The sequence below is a fragment of the Thamnophis sirtalis genome, unplaced genomic scaffold, assembly GCF_051295495.1.
Source record: "Thamnophis sirtalis isolate CommonGarterSnake01/CBP01778 unplaced genomic scaffold, rThaSir2_p1.2 scaffold_4, whole genome shotgun sequence".
Classification (NCBI taxonomy): domain Eukaryota; kingdom Metazoa; phylum Chordata; class Lepidosauria; order Squamata; family Natricidae; genus Thamnophis; species Thamnophis sirtalis.
Genome location: NW_028261384.1, coordinates 120,032,284 through 120,048,660, shown reverse-complemented (window position 1 = coordinate 120,048,660; position 16,377 = coordinate 120,032,284). Strand labels below are relative to the sequence as shown.

Genomic DNA, 16,377 nt, shown 5'->3' with positions numbered 1-16,377 from the left:
AATACCAATCTGTGAGCAAAGGCGTCTTGAAGGTAGGATGGGCTGGCTAGGCTTCACACTTGGAAGGTCTAAGTCATCTCAGTCAGCAGGTGTCACTTAGGAGTGAGGAAGGGATAGATCACAGCTAAACATACTGATAGATCTGACTTTTCCAGTACACAATAATCCTAGGAGAAAGGCAGAATTAATGACCCTCAAAAAATCTACATGAGGTGTAGTTATTTGTATCACATTTGATATGGAAGAACGTTTTAAACCTTTAAACCAAAAATTTCTTTCTAAGGGGACCACAGGCTGTTTGCAACACTTACACACCCATGATGACCAGGAACAACACTCCGCCCATACACAGGACAATGGCAACTCCAGATCGAGCGATATCTGGGTCCACCAATGATTCCCCGAAGCGAAGGGCCAGGCGGTCTTGGTTATCAACTAAAGATAAGGAAAACAGATTTGGGTTCAAAACAGCAAAGTGCAGCCACTTCTCTTTCCCAGGGCTAAAGTTCTACTCCAAGCAACCCGCATTTATTTCTTCTCTACCCTTCAGAGCTCCTCCTGCTTCCAAAATGGAAGGCAGAGATTTCTGCAAAAGCACATTGTTCAGGTTTAGCCCTAGAAAAAAGAAACTTGCGTCAAGACACAAAGGGTAATATAAACAATAAGCAAGAGAGACAGGAAGCCTGCAACAGAAGAGGTTTCTCTGACCTGAATTGGATGGGTACCTGTGTAGGAGATATTTAGATAATCTGGGCCGCCTTCAAATGTGGCTGAACTACCATATTTTTGGGAATATAAGATGCATCGTTTTCCCTCAAAAGAAAATCTGAGTGCGTCTTATACACTGAATACAGCATTTTTGCCTCCCAAAACCCTTTCCACTTAACCAAAATGGCCTGTAGGAGAGCTCCTGGGGGCTGGGGAGGCCAAAAATGAGTGAAAAACAAGCCATTTTTTGCTCATTCCCCCCCCCCAGCCCCCAGGAGCACTCTATAAGCCTCCTAAAGACTAGGCATGCAATTTTTTGGACAAAAAATGTGCTTTCTTAATCCTTTGTTCTTGGTTCTTGGCCTTTTGACCAGGAACCCTTTTCCTTGGAGTACTCCAATAAAAAGCAATCAGAAAACCTGCACCTCGTGTCTGGCGTCCATGATTGGTTTCGGCACCAGGCTCGGACCTGAATTGGGGACAACAGCACCAATCTGCACTAGCCAAGCCCTGTTCCACTATACATTAAGGAGAGCAATTGCTGGTTATTTTTGTTAGCAGAGATGAAATGTTGCAAGGAGAAACAACGAAAAGGGAACCCACCAATTACTTTATTGAATTGGCTCCCACATTAAAACAATAAATACAATTCAGCAGATTAATTACTGAAGCAAAATAGGTGGCATGCTATTTTGCTATCGCATGCAATTGGAAAGTACTTTAAAATGGCAGTCTGGTTATTTCCCCAAAACAATTGTAAGTGCTGCCCTCTGCTGATCAAAGCAACACACAAAACAGGCTTTGAATCAAATCCTGTTTTTCAATCATTCTCTGAAACATTTGCAGGTGATCTTCATGGTTGGCTTCCAACCAGCAAAGTCAATGGGGAAACCTGCAGGAAGTTGAGAGTCGCAGTCATGTGATGTTCAGTCATGTGACGGTGCACTTAATAACCCTTAATAATAGTCATTTGGTCAATCACTGCAGCTGGAACTGACGTAAGTCAGCATGTTTCTGTGACATTTCACTTTACGACTGCTTCACTTAGTGATGGAGCTGCAATGCAAATTGCAGTTGGAAAATGAAGACTACTTTAAATTCCAACTTTACTTACCAAAGCACTGACTTAGTGACAAGCAATATGCCGATGCCGGTAGGCATCTTTTGCAATTAATTACTGTATATGTCAGTGATCCTGCAAGGGGATGGGAGGATAAAGAAAGAAAGTTTGAGAAATTAACTTTTAAAATCACCACACAAGAAATGACTAACTCAAGATAACCTACCTGCTCTAACCCCAATTCATACAACGGATGGGAGCAGCCTCGGTGGTGGGTTTCAAAAATTGTTCGAACCTACTCTGTGGGTGTGGCCTCCTTTGTGGGAGTGGCTTGCCGCCCATGTGACCGAATAGGAGTGGCTTGCTGCCCATGTGACCGGATATGAAGATGCCGGCGACACTTGTCAGAACCACCTTACATTACCTCACACACAGCACTGGCATGCATAAGAATATGATGTAAACTTGTTTTTTAAAAGGCATCTTTGGTTTGCGTTAAAACAACTTCAGAACACGCAATGCTCTGATCGCACCACAAACGCAGTAGTCATCCTTACCTTTCACAGAGACACTGAGTTTTATAAATATGAGCATGATAGTGTAGAATAATCATATCCAAGCAGCTCAAGACAATAAATGGGCCCAGGCAAACACAAAGAAAATAAAACAAATTCAGCCAGGACTCTGTAATTTACTTGAGAAAGGGCTGCGCTGAATTTATGTTATAAAAACAGCAGGGCTGTTCACAGGATGGAGTCCAACAGCCAAGATAGCAGCTACAATCGTGAGATTGAAGTTCACCTGTTTTTTTAATCTTTGAACGAGAAATGTTTTTCCCCTTTTTCTTTTAATATTTGACATACAGGCAATATGCCAAGATTGCTCGTAATTGTTTCTTATGTATGTTTTTCTTATTATTGTCTGCTATCTGTACATCTTTTTTTGTTTAAGTTTTGGTTTTGTTGTTAATTGGATTTTTTGGTATTTGGGGCGCGCGGGGGGGGGTTACAGGTAATTAAATCATCCCCTCATCTGGGTGTTCTGTCCTGTAGAATATCCTATGCAACAACATTCCAATGAACCAAACAGGGCAAGAAAAAGATATACTGTATATACTCAAGTATAAGCCTAGTTTTTCAGCCCACTTTTTGAGCTGAAAAAAGCCGCCTCGGCTTATACTCGAGTCAGTGAAAAATTTGCCCGAAATGGAGGAGAAAAAGGGGCGGGGCCATGCCGCTGGGTGACGCTCGTGAATGGCCCAGCGCCCCTGAGTTTCCCCTCCCTCTGTGTCAGTTTGCCGCGCAGCGTGCACCGCACCATCCCCCCTCCTCACGTTCTAATGTAATGCAGGGCTATCTTACGATTCCCCTTCCTCCCCCTCCTGCCGCTCTGCAACGATGTCCCACCTCCTCCTTGTTATGGCAAGCAGCCACATAGCGATGTCCCACCTCCTCTGGTACAGTGATCCAATGATAGGAATCACTGTGCCGTGTGTCATAGGAGGCGGGACATCATCATCACAGCGGGACATCAGCATCATGAGGTGAGTGAAGTATTTCATTGAATACACCGGTATTGTGTGATAATAATTTGTTATGCAGAGCAAATTTTTACAATGGCTACTGTATATTTAATGGGCACAGGCAGGCTGTATATGTTATTCAATGGGCAATGGCATTATTGGTATCTATTTTTATTTTTGAAATTTATCGGTAGCTGCTGCATTTCCCACCCTAGGCTTATACTCGAGTCAATAACTTTTCCAGTTTTTTGTGGTAAAATTAGGTGCCTCGGCTTATATTCGGGTCGGCCTATACTCGAGTATATACGGTAATCCAAAGTTTCACAACGTAGTGAACCTGGGAGCCTGTCTGTCAAGATTGTAAGTTGTGACAGTTGTAAAACAGGTCAATCGAATTACCAAGCTGATTTTATGACCTTTTTTGTGGCGATCTAAAGCAAACATTGCAGTCATAAAACAAACCACTGCTTTGGTCCGCTATGGGCATGACGCTAAAAATGAAAGTAAGTACTGGCTTTTGGAAAACCAGTAATAAAATGTGGTCACATGATCACAGGACACTGCAAATACACTGCATAATGTAGCTATGTCACTAAGCACCTGAAATTCCATTATTTGACCATAGAAGTGGCTCAACCATTGGAACTTCAGAACTAAATTATGGTTCACCGACAAAAGGGCGAACAACAAAACCGCGCCCAACTAAACCGCGTCGCTGACGTCATCAACAGGGTGACAACAGTGCGGAGACAGAAGCACACTGTAAACCCTAAACCTAAACTTAACCCCTAAACCTAAACCTAACCTCCCTAAACCTAATCCTAAACCTAACCCTAAACCTAACCCTAAACCTAACCCGTAACCTAACCCTAAACCTAACCCGTAACCTAACCCTTAACCTAACCCTAATCCTAACCCTTAACCTAACCCTAACCCTAACCCTAACCCTAACCCTAACCCTTAACCTAACCCTAAAGCTAACCCTAAAGCTAACCCTAAACCTAACCCTTACCTTAAGTTGAATCGGCTTTCTTTCAACGTGCTATTTAAAGTGCCCTTCTTTCTCCATGCTGGATGTTGTCGCCGCATTGATGACGTCAGCGACGCAGTTTAGTCGGGCGCAGTTTTGTCGTTCGCCCTTTCGACGGGTCACGCTAAATTGTAAGTAACCTCAGGGTATACCTGTTGTAACTTGGAGTAGTTGCTAAGCAAGTGGTCATAAATTGAGGACTATTTGTACCTTGAGAATTCAATTCCCTTTCCCAAATGTGGCACCCTAGACTTTGGTCTGAATTGCCTCTCTTTACGGATATTTTCTTAGATTTAACCCTTGGCTACACATAATGCAGAAGGTAAGTATGAGGACTTTGACAGGCAAATGTAAGAATAATTACCTAGGCAAAGGGGCTATATTTTTTAAAAAAATCTTGAAAAATGAAGCAACATTCAGAAGTGGTATCGGCAGATACCTCCCTATTTAAATGAAGTATAACAAGGATGAGGGGACAGTGCAGCACCATCAGACTTGCAAGTTTCTGTTATTGTAGACAAATTCAATAAAAGTAATTTTAACCTTCTTTAGCAATAGCAATAGCATTTAGACTTATATACCACTTGATTGTGCTTTATAGCCTTCTCTAAGCCGTTTAGAGTCAACATATTGCCCCCAACAATTGGGGTCCTCATTTTACCAGCCTCGGAAGGATGGAGGTTTGAGTCAACCTTGAGTCAGTCAGGATGGAACTGCTGACAGTCAGCAGAGTTAGTCTGCAGTACTGCATTCTAACCACTGCGTCACTACAGCTCTTGATTCCCTGGTATGACCCATCTAATGGGGCGGACACATAGATATTGCCTTGGTCAATTCTCTACCTTGTTCAACCTTCTCTAACCTGGTATTCTGTTTTATGACCACAACGACAAACATTAACCATGTAGTTTGAGATTTCTAGAAGTTCCACATCTATGGTGCATGTTGGGGAAAGCTAATCTGGCTCATATGGATCGGCTCTCCTTCCAGTTACTTTCCAGCAATTCTTTCTTCCTTTTGTTGCTCTGTTGTAGTTTGTCACTGTTTGATCCACATGTGTGCAATATAATTTCTTACACACTTCTGTTTTTTCCCTTGATCCCCCCAGGGCCACCCCAGAGCTCCACCCAAGCCACATCCTCTCCTCATTATTCAATCACGCAAGCTTTTATCTGGCAGATTCTTGTTCCACCCACCCACTTAAAACCAAGCAACTTACCACATATTTTTTCATCACAACCTACAAGGAAAGAGATTCCAAAAATGAGTGTCTATGCCTTCAATGATACATCTTCTGTAGATTTTTCTTCACATTCAAACTGTTCCCACATTCCCTTCAGTTGCAGCGCTAAATGTTACAGTTCCGCAGAACCAAATTATGAAGCTTTTATACCTTTTCAATTTGTGTAACTATTAAAAATAGTTTGTATAGGTAGTCCTCATCTTACAACCATTCGTTTAATGACTGTTCAAAGTTACAACAGCACTGAAAAAAGTCGTTTCTTATGCTTACAACCCATTGCAGCAACCTCATGGTCATGTGATCAAAATTCAGATGCTTGGCAACTGGCATGTATTTATGATGGTTGCAGTATCCCGGGGACATGTGATCATCTTTTGTGAACTTCTGACAAGCAAAGTCAATGGGGGAGGCCAGATTCACTTAACAATCGTGTTACTAACTTAACAATTGAAATGAATTCACTTAATAACTGTGGCAAGAAAGGTCATAAAATGGGGCAAAACCCATTTAACAGCTGTCTTGCTTTTGGGCTCAATTGTGGTCATAAGCCAAGGACTACCTGTACGTTTGGAAACTTTCATTTAAACATTCTGTGTGCCTGAAATTCTTTTTGGTGAGAATATTCGGCTGCACAACAGCCTCACAGAAGCTCTGAAAGGCACCGGCCAGGATAAATATTACAAACTGATTTTTGAAAATTTTAATTAGGAATTATATTCACTGCAATTTCTAGGGATAGTCTGTTCCATATGTTAATGTTATATTGTGTGATTTTTCTTTCTGCTTGAATGACAGAATAATAATGATTTATTAATTTGTAATGCTGCCCAGCTTCAGCCAATGCTGGGTGTTTTACGAATTAAAATAATATGAACAAATGTAGCCTCATTTATTAATTTCTACACATCACCCATAATTTTAATGACTCAACTCATTTGGATACCACTAATTAATGTTAATTTTAATTTATCTTGATGACTATATCTTACTTTCATTTTTAAACTGTTTTAGCCATAATAAGACATAATCAGACAAATTCTACAACAATAAAAGAAAACATGTTTACCGGTACCTACACTCTTTCCATCTATTAGCCTGGTTCTAGTTATTTTCGTTTCTAAAACTTGATATATATGTTATATTTATGCTGATAAATAAATAAAGGGAGACTAGTATAGATCTATCTCAAGCTATTTAGCTCTCATCAGCTAGCCATACCCTTGCTGGGAATCGAACCTGTGTTCTATTGCCTCTAAGGCAGATGTGTTAACCATTGAGCTACAGGGCTCGACTCCTTATCAGCCAGGCCAGGGTGAAAGGTATATATTTAAAGTCACAACCCCTGGTATGCCCAAATATGGGAGGAAGGTCACACTTCCATTCTTCCATTATACATACATACATACATACATACATACATACATACATACATACATACATACATACACACACACACACACACACACACACACACACACACACACTGTTCCTCCGATTAAAGGTTCTGCATAGATGCTCTGTGGATCATTTGATTGCTTTTTTACAATTATACATATATACATCCATATCTTCTATTATGAAATAACGAAAGAAAGGACAGGCAAGATTTTCAGATTAGAAAAAGAACTCCTAAAGCAGATGAGCATAAATTAGGAAAGAGCCAAAACCTTCTATCTGGTGCTTCTTTAAGGCTTTCTTAAGTTTCATGGTTGTCTCCCTCCGGAATAGCACCAAATCTTCCAGCAGACCTTCATCTGCAGAAACACCAAGAATTAATTTCTTTAGAGGGGAAAGACTGGAGGATAGATGGTAGATATAGACAGATAGATAGAGGATAGACAGACAGACAGACAGATGATGTATGGATAGGTGGATAGATAGCAGTGGTGGGTACCGGATCCCGGTGCAACGGGGCAGGGTGTCCACCATATGAATGTGTGCAGCACGCGTGCACATGCGCACAGTGCGTGCATGCATACTTACCGCCCATGACGCTCCGTGATGCCTCCATGATGCTCCAGTGCTCGGTGGAGTGTCACACAGGCACCGTATGCTCCGTGGGCTTGTACGGAAGCCCCGAAAATGACAAATACCAGTAAGGAGCACGGGCAAGCCCTCCAGAGCACCGTATTGGGCGTACTGGTCATAACCACCACTGATAGATGATAGATAGATAGACAGACAGACAGACAGACAGACAGACAGACAGACGGACAGATGATTGATAGACAATCAGATAGATGATAAATGATGAATGGCTAGATAAATAATGGCTGGATAGATAGATGATGGAAGGATAGATATACTGTAGATAGATAGATAGATAGATAGATAGATAGATAGATAGATAGATAGATAGATAGATAGATAGATAGATAGATGATAGATAGATAGAGATGGATAAACACAGATAGATGATAGATGGTATGATGGATGGATGGATAGTTTGATTATAGATAGATGATGGATAAATAGATGGATAGACATATTGTAGATGGATAATAATGAATAGATGATGGAAGGATAGGTATAGATAGATGATAGATGATTATGATGAGAGAGAGAGAGAGAGACAGACAGACAGATAGATATAGATGATAGACGGACATATAGATAATAGGTAGATAGATGACAGACAAAACTACTGCTGGGATTCTCACCTTTAAGTTGGGTTTGAAGCAGTTTTTGTGTTGTGACCTTCACCTCTTGGATCAAGGCATCAACCATTGCTTTAACTAGGAAGAAGATAATAAGAGACAGTCACAACAGCTGGAGTTTTTTTTAAAAGATTTTTAAGTATGTTTTTGAAAGGTATGGTACATTATAACTCAGAGGTAGGCCATACTTTAATGGTGGAGGAAATTTTGGGATGGAAAAAGTAAGGCTTAATCTTAGGTGGAGAAAATACAAAGGACTTGAAAATAGCTAGTATTTTCAGGGGTGTTTTTTTTTAACATCATAGCAGAGATACAGAAGTTCCTTAGGCCAAAGTCACACACATTTTCGGTGTGCAGTGCAAGACACTCTAAATTTAATTTAACTGAGCTATACATTTAATTAAAATTAAATTAAAATTAAATTAAACATTCAAATTAAATTTAATTAAACATTAAAAGTAAATTAAAATGTAAACATTAAAAAAAATTAAAAATAAGTTAAATTAAAATTTAAACAGACAAATTAAATTAAATACCTTAAAGCATATGGAATTAATTATTCACCTCCCCTTCATGAATAATTCTCTTCGGTGGAAAATTTTGTAAACCCACAAATTATTTATCTGTGTTTACTCTTTGTGTGAGTGGAGCCATTCTGGAACTCCCACCCACAGCATTTGGGGCGCATGCAGCCTTTGTAGTCTCAGACTGTGAACCCTTCAGTGTTCTCATTTCTCTCCCCAGAGCAGTGGGAAATGGCATAACAGTCACAGATATTTTCCCAATCACCTTTTCAAGTCTGATGGTGCAAGAAAGGCTCTTGAGTGAGGCTGGGGGGAAAAAAAACATTTTTCCTATCTTCCCTGTACAGCTTAAAGCTGATTTTATCATGTGGAAGGATACAATTTTCTTACTCAGCTTCCAGACATCCAACATCTTGCAAAGTAACACTTCCTACTTATTTATTTATATCCCACCTAAAATTGTTTTTACAAATCATACAAGTTTTGAACATATCCAACACACTTTCCCAAAACAACAACCCTGTGCAGTGAGTAACTTGCCCAAGGTCACTCAACTGGCTTCCATGGATAAGGCAGGATTTGAACTTGCTTTCTAGTTCTGTGCCTTAACCACTAGACCAACTGAATGCACCAAATTGGTCTTTAAAAACTCATCCTTTCAATGAAGCTTCTGGTGTGAACATTAGTCAGTGGTGGGTTTCAACATTTTTTAGAACCTTTTCTGTAGGTGTGCCCTGCTTTGTGGGAGTGGCTTGCTGGCCATGTGACTGAGTGGGAGTGGCTTGGCAGTCATGTGACTGGGTGGCCAGGCCAACTTGTAAAATGTGGTGAAACTCACTTAACAATGTTCTTGTTTAGCAACCAAAATGTTGGCTCAGAAAACTCTGGCATTTGAAGCACGCAAGTCTTAAAGCTGTCAAGTTACAAGACCCTCTTTAGAAAAAAAAAACCCAGGGGTATTCAACTTGACAGCTTTAAGACTTAAGTTTAGATAGAACTCTTAGAGGCGGGCAGGGCGATTGGTGAGCCAGCCAATCAGTGAGTGGCAGGCGGGGCAAGCATGGTGCGGTTGGTTCGGGGGAAGGAGCTGGAACCAGTTCTAAATGGCATGGTAGATTTGTGGAACCTCTTCTATAGAACAGGTTAGAACTGGCAGGAACCCACCCCTGACATTAGTCGTCTTAACTCCAGGTAGATAATTCTATCAATGCATATCCTCTGTCCTCATGTATACCCATTTCTGTTTTTCTCCTTTTCCTATTTTTATCTATTAGATTTTTATCTCACTTTGATTACTTTATAAGTAACCAGAGGAGGTGAACATACATAATACCTCTTCCTCCTCCTATTTTCCTTGAGCCAAATTTGGGATTCTGAGCAGAATAGCCTGGCCTCGTTCTTACAGAATTACCACACATATTGGTGGCACCAGAATTATGTTTGAGACTGATGCCTTCCAATAGGATCAGCAAAATTTTCCTTATGTTATTTAGAGCACCATAAAAATGTCCTCCAGCACAGCTTGACCTCCTGCTTCCATAGAGTCATAGCAGTGGTGGGATTCAAATTTTTTTATTACTGGTTCTGTGGGCGTGATTTGGTAGGTGTGGCAGGCTTTGTGGGTGTGGCTTTGTGGGCATGGCAGGGGAAGGATACTGCAAAATCCCCATTTCCTCCCGATCAGCTGGGACTCAGGAGGCAGAGAATAGATGGAGCGGGGGCCAGTCAGAGGTGATATTTATCGGTTCTCCGAACTACTCAAAATTTCCACTACTGGTTCTCCAGAAGTGGTCAGAACCTGCTGAATATCACCTCTGAGTCATAGATATAGGAGAAAAGCAGGGAGAACTGGGGAGGCAGAAGTAAATATGTCATGATTTTAAGAGTCCTTGCATTGCCATAAGACATCCAGGCCCAGCCTGTGAATTCTGTTGAATTTATGCTCCAATTTAGTGCTGTTACATTCTTGCATACCGGCTTGAATAAATTTTTTATATCTACAACTTTATGAATGGTCCTGATTCTTTGCACCTGATAATAGGGTTGGAAGGGACCTTGGAGGTCTTCTAGTCCAAGCCCGCTCCTAGCTTGCCTTGATCTTAAGCCATGATTTGTCCAGACCTACCTGTCTGTTTTCTCTCCCACTAAAAAAAATCAGCAGCCACAAAACAGGGAAGGACAATTTCTCTTAATGCTTCCATTTCCACCTGTCATCACAGCAAAGGCTGGGTAACATTAAGGGAGGAAAAGTTGTCTGTTAGGGTGCTTTAGGCCTGCTGAAGTCCCTGGGGATATGACCATGATTCACTTATTTATCCCACGGATTTCAGCACAATTGACTCAGCAGAGAGCTTTAATCCAGTAATAATTATTTGCAGGGTTGGGGGGGAAAATAGTTGTGTTGCATAGACACACCCAAATTGGAGACCAAGGTACAGGCTGCTGCTGCTGCTTTTTCAAAAAGGATTTTTGAATGAGGAATGTTATTGTGTATTCTTCGTTTCCTTTCAATTTTCTCCCCATGGAGAATGATTGATGATTGTAAGCTGCCAAGAGTATCAATTGTGATTGGAAAGAAATAAAATAATAAATAACCTAGATCCTGAAACAATCCAACATGTGTTATTTTATTGACCCATCTGTACAGATAGTCGTAATACCAATAATCCTTCCTCTTTTACATCTGTACCCTGGAAGTCCTGATAATGCTTATATATTCATTCTTTTTTTTTCAAATTGTAAATTGTTTCTAACTCAGGTTGTAGCTAAACACTATGCATCTGCAGTGAAAATTAGACACCGGTTGATGAATGGTCTCCCGCGTTGTAACATATTTTTTATATCAACCATTACAATGCCTGTATTATTCTACTTTTATTTAATTATTTTTTAGCTGTTTTCAGTTATATTGTCTCTCTCTGGCCCCCGGTTGTAATAAAGATTCATTCAATATGGTCCAGCAATTTAAAAAAGAAATCTGTAAGAGTTAACTTCTTTAAAATTAAGAGAGGTGGTTGTATTTATTGATTTATTTGATTTCTACCCAACCTTTGTTACTTTATAACAAACACCTATTTCCCCCACAACAGCCTTGTGAGGTGTGTTGGGCTGAGACGGAATGACTGGCCCAAAGTCACCCAGCTGTCTTTCATGCCTAAGACAAAACTAGAACTCACTGTCTCCCAGTTTCTAGTATTGTTAAAATATCTCTGTAGAAAGTTTGTTATATTTGTCAGATGTATATTTTTCTTTTTGGCACTTTTCATGGGTTTTGTCATTCCTTTCTCTTTTCTGTTTATGTTAATCTGTATTTTAATGTATGATGTTGAAACTTTATAAAGATATTTATAGAGAAGGAAGGAGGGAAGGAGAAAGGGAGATGACTATGAAATACTAACATAACGGCAGATTTATTTATTTTTTAATCGAGTGGGGGAGACTCTTACAGTGATGCAGTCTAGGAGAAATCAGACCAGGAAGAAAAATAATATATCGAATACATATTAATTTAATATTAATAATATTTAGAAACAATTCTTCTAACTAGCTGTATCTCCAGGGATGAGTCACTAGGTGAAGATTTATAGTCCCACGGGCAGAAACTCCCAAAATGCAACATCACAAATGAATGAAATCTTGTTTTCTACTTCCTCCACTTCTGTTCCTGGTCTTATTTTTAGAAGGGGTGGGATGGGAAAAACTAAGAAACAGAAAAGAAAGATGAAGATGTGATGATGGAAGTGGAAATTTGGGGTTCAGTCCTGGCAGTGTTATTGTTTTTAAGATAATACAATTACAGGTAGTTCTTGACTTTATGATCACAACTGAAGCCACAATTTCCGTTGTTAAGCAAGACAGTCATTAAGTGAGTTATGTCCCATTTTATGACTGTTCTTGTCACAGTTGTTAAATGAATCATTGCAGTTGTTAATTTAGTAACACAGTTGTTGAGTGAATCTTGGTTCTCCATTGACTTTGCTCATCATATTATATTTATATGCTGCCCTTTTCCCCCGAAGGGGACTCGGGGCGGCTCACAATTCAAATCAGGGAAGGGGGGTACAGACAAAAAATAAAAGACGAAACATAACAATACATAATTTAAAAACACACAACAGTCATACCATTCGAGACGGGGGCAACAGCTCTTTAGCCCCAGGCCTGTCGGAACAGCCAGGTTTTAACAGCTTTGCGGAAGGCCTGGAGGGTGGTGAGGGTTCGAATCTCCACGGGGAGTTCGTTCCAGAGGGTCGGAGCAGCCACAGAGAAGGCTCTCTTCCGGGTAGTCGCCAGTCGGCACTGGCCGGCAGATGGAATTCGGAGGAGGCCTAATCTGTGGGATCTAATCGGTCTAGTGGAGGTGATTGGCAGCAGGCGGTCTCTCAAGTACAACTGGTTCGGGGGCGTGGCAGGCCGAGTTACTACCTACTTGGCCAAACCGGGCTGAACCAGTAGGAACTCACCTCCGGAGACACTGTATATCAGCAGTGATGCTACATTTCCTAAAGCAATTCACAACCTGCTGAAAGAGGGAGGGCAGGCCGAACGATTTTCCTAGTTGCAAACCGTATCAATGCACAGAAAGACATTTCAATCATTACTGTATGGAAGCAAAGGGGCTCTGCATTCGTTTTATTTATTTATTTTAACAAATGTATATAGTGCCTAGGTGCTGCTAGGTTGCTTACAAAATTTTAAAAAATCAAAACATAATAAAAATCTAATTAAAAACCCCACCCCCATAGCAGCAATAACACAAATCAAAACCGCCATTTAACCAGTTCCATCTGTATGTGTTCCCCAGGACTGCTGACCAAACCATGTTTTTAGGCCTTTCAGAAAAGCAACAGGGTAGGTGGCCAACCATACTTCAGGAGGAATGATGTTCTGTAGAGAAGGGGCCACCACTGAAAAGTCTTTTTGTGTGTGTGTGCTCCCACCAGATCAATGGTGGGATTCAGCCAGTTCGCACCTATTCGGGAGAACCGGTTTTAACTTTCTAAGCAGTTCAGAGAACCGGTTGTTGGAAGAAATCTCCTTTTGGTTTTTTCCACTTTACAGGGCTAATCCTGTAAGGAAGGCAGGAAGGAAACATTCTGGTGTTGTTTCTAGCCTGATCTTTATCGCCCTGCTTACAGAAACTGCCTCTATGGTTAACCCTTATTACATTGTGACACCTAAGGCGAAGCGCCCATCGACCTGAGTGACATTGAGTTGGCTATACCCACACGCTCACATGACCACCGAGCCACGCATACCCAGTTGGTCATTAGGGTAGAGAACCCGTTGTTAAATTATTTGAAACCCACCACTACACCAGATGTACATTTCTAATTGATCGGACCTGCAGCATACCCTGCCTTCCCATCCTGGTGAACTGGGTGGACATAATAGGCCTCCTCCGAATTCCATCCGCCGGCCAATGCCGACTGGCGACTACCTGGAGGAGAGCCTTCTCTGTGGCTGCTCCGACCCTCTGGAACGAGCTCCCCGTGGAGATTCGAACCCTCACCACCCTCCAGGCCTTCCTCAAAGCCCTTAAAACCTGGCTGTTCCGACAGGCCTGGGGCTAAAGAGCTGTTGCCCCCGTCTCGAATGGTATGACTGCTGTGTGTTTTTAAATTACGTATTGTTATGTTCCATCTTTTATTTTTTGTCTGTACCCCCCTCCCCTGATTTGAATTGTGAGCCGCCCTGAGTCCCCTTGGGGAAAAGGGCGGCATATAAATGTAATCAAATCAAATCAAATCAAATAATAGACAAGAGACAGTTCTTCATACAGCCTTTAAATCAGAGACATCCAACCTTGGCAACTTTAAGAGTTGTGGACTTCAACTCCCAGAATTCAGCAATGCTGGCTGGGGAATTCTGGGAGTTGAAGTCGACAAGTCTTAAAGGTGCCAAGGTTGGACACTTGCTTTATATGAACAAAGCCCCAGAGGGCAGGGCTGACCTGTAGGCAAAGGATTACACAGAGTTGTACCTGCCAATCCCGAAAACTGGCTAGTGGCATAATGCACGAAAAAATCCCCCTCAAGGCCTCTGAGTAGGACTTCAGCCCGTGCCTTCAAGCGAGTGTCCTGCATATTTTTTGGAACGACGTCAGTCCGGAGCTTAGCTATATTGCTCTTAAACTCTGGATCACATTGTAAGCAGGTCCAAATTCTGGTGGGAATCCATACCAGGAAAAGCAGTGAAGAAAATCCTAGGAGCGCCATGTCTAAATGTGAGCAAAAGGAATCGGAGAATCGCAAAGTTCTGCTGATCATGACATCAGAATGGCATAAGCAGAACATTATCATCTGAATCATAAGATTCTGCTTGGGCAATTAGTCAATACAGATAATCTCTGACTTACCACCACAGTTGGGACCAGAATTTCTATTGCTAAGCAAAGCAGTTGTTAAATAAGCCAAGCCCAATTTTATAACCTCTTTTGCCATGGTTGTTAAGTGAAACAGTGCAGTTGTTAAGTGATTCACACAGACGTTAAGCAAAACCAGCTTCCCCAGTTGACTTTGTTTGTTAGAAAGAAAGGAAGGAAACAAAGGGTGGTCACAAAACCTCAGGATGCTGCAACTATCGTAAATATATGCCCATTGTCAGGTACCTGAATTTGGATCACATGACTATGGGGATTCTGCGATGGTTGTAAGTGTGAGGACCAGTTGTAAGTCCCTTTTTTCAGTGACATTATAACTTTGAATAGTCACTATTAAACAAATACAGGAAGTCCTCAACTTAAGACCCCAATTTAGCCCCAAATTTATGCTGCTTAGTGAGAAATTTGTTAAAAGAGTTTTGCCCCATTTTGCGACTTTTCTCGCCACATTTGTTAAGTGAATCATTTAAGTTCTTAAATTAGTAATACGGTTGTTAAGTGAATCTGGTTTCCCCATTGACTTTTGCTTGTCAGAAGGGGATCAAAAGGGGATCACATGACTCCAGAACATGCAACCGTCATAAATGTGAATCAACTGTCAAGCATCTCAATGTAAATCATGTGACTATGGGGAGGCTGCAATAATCATAAGTATGAAAAATGGTCATAAGTCACATTTTTCAATGCTATTGTAACTTCAAATAGTCACTAAATGAACTGTTGTAAGTCAAGGACTACCTTTACATTCTTCTTCCAAGAAAGAGCCTATCAACTGTACATCGTGTCCCAGCCTAGATCAGCTTCTTCCATCTGTATATCAGCTCATGGCATTGATGCTCTCCAGATGTTCTGGGACTTCAACTCCCAGAATTCCCTGGCAGCATGGCCTAGCTAAAGAATCTTGGATGTTGTAGCCCCAACAAGTTTGGAAGATATTGAACAGGAAAGCAGCTACATGTTTTCCCAGTCATATTTTATAAACAAAGAGGTTATTCATTTTTAATATCTATTAAGCCCCTGTATTATTTTTTCCTCCACTGCCAAGCTAATATTAATATTTATAAAAGCTCTTAAAGAAACCTTCCAGGGATTAAAAGTATGGCAATCCTTGCTCTCAAATTTATAATTTATAGTTGAAGACAGAGGAAGGGAATTTCTGGGGCTGGGCTGCACATTTAAAAGTTTTGAGTTCTTTAGAAGTGTTACTATTGAAAGCTAAACTTTAGGGGATTTTCCACTTGCTTAGAAACG

At 41.0% G+C, this 16,377-nt stretch overlaps 1 protein-coding gene across 1 annotated transcript; it reads right to left on the bottom strand.

The window, feature by feature from the left end:
• Positions 1-124: 124 nt before the first annotated feature.
• Positions 125-14,962, bottom strand: IZUMO2 (IZUMO family member 2). The gene is made up of 7 exons (XM_087714673.1): positions 14,728-14,962; positions 8,224-8,298; positions 7,231-7,317; positions 5,540-5,560; positions 1,823-1,903; positions 312-435; positions 125-167 (listed from the first exon to the last, which is right to left on the bottom strand). The coding sequence occupies exons 1-7, from the start codon at positions 14,960-14,962 to the stop codon at positions 125-127; spliced, it is 666 nt and encodes a 221-aa protein (XP_087570799.1).
• Between the last annotated feature and the right edge of the window lie 1,415 nt (positions 14,963-16,377).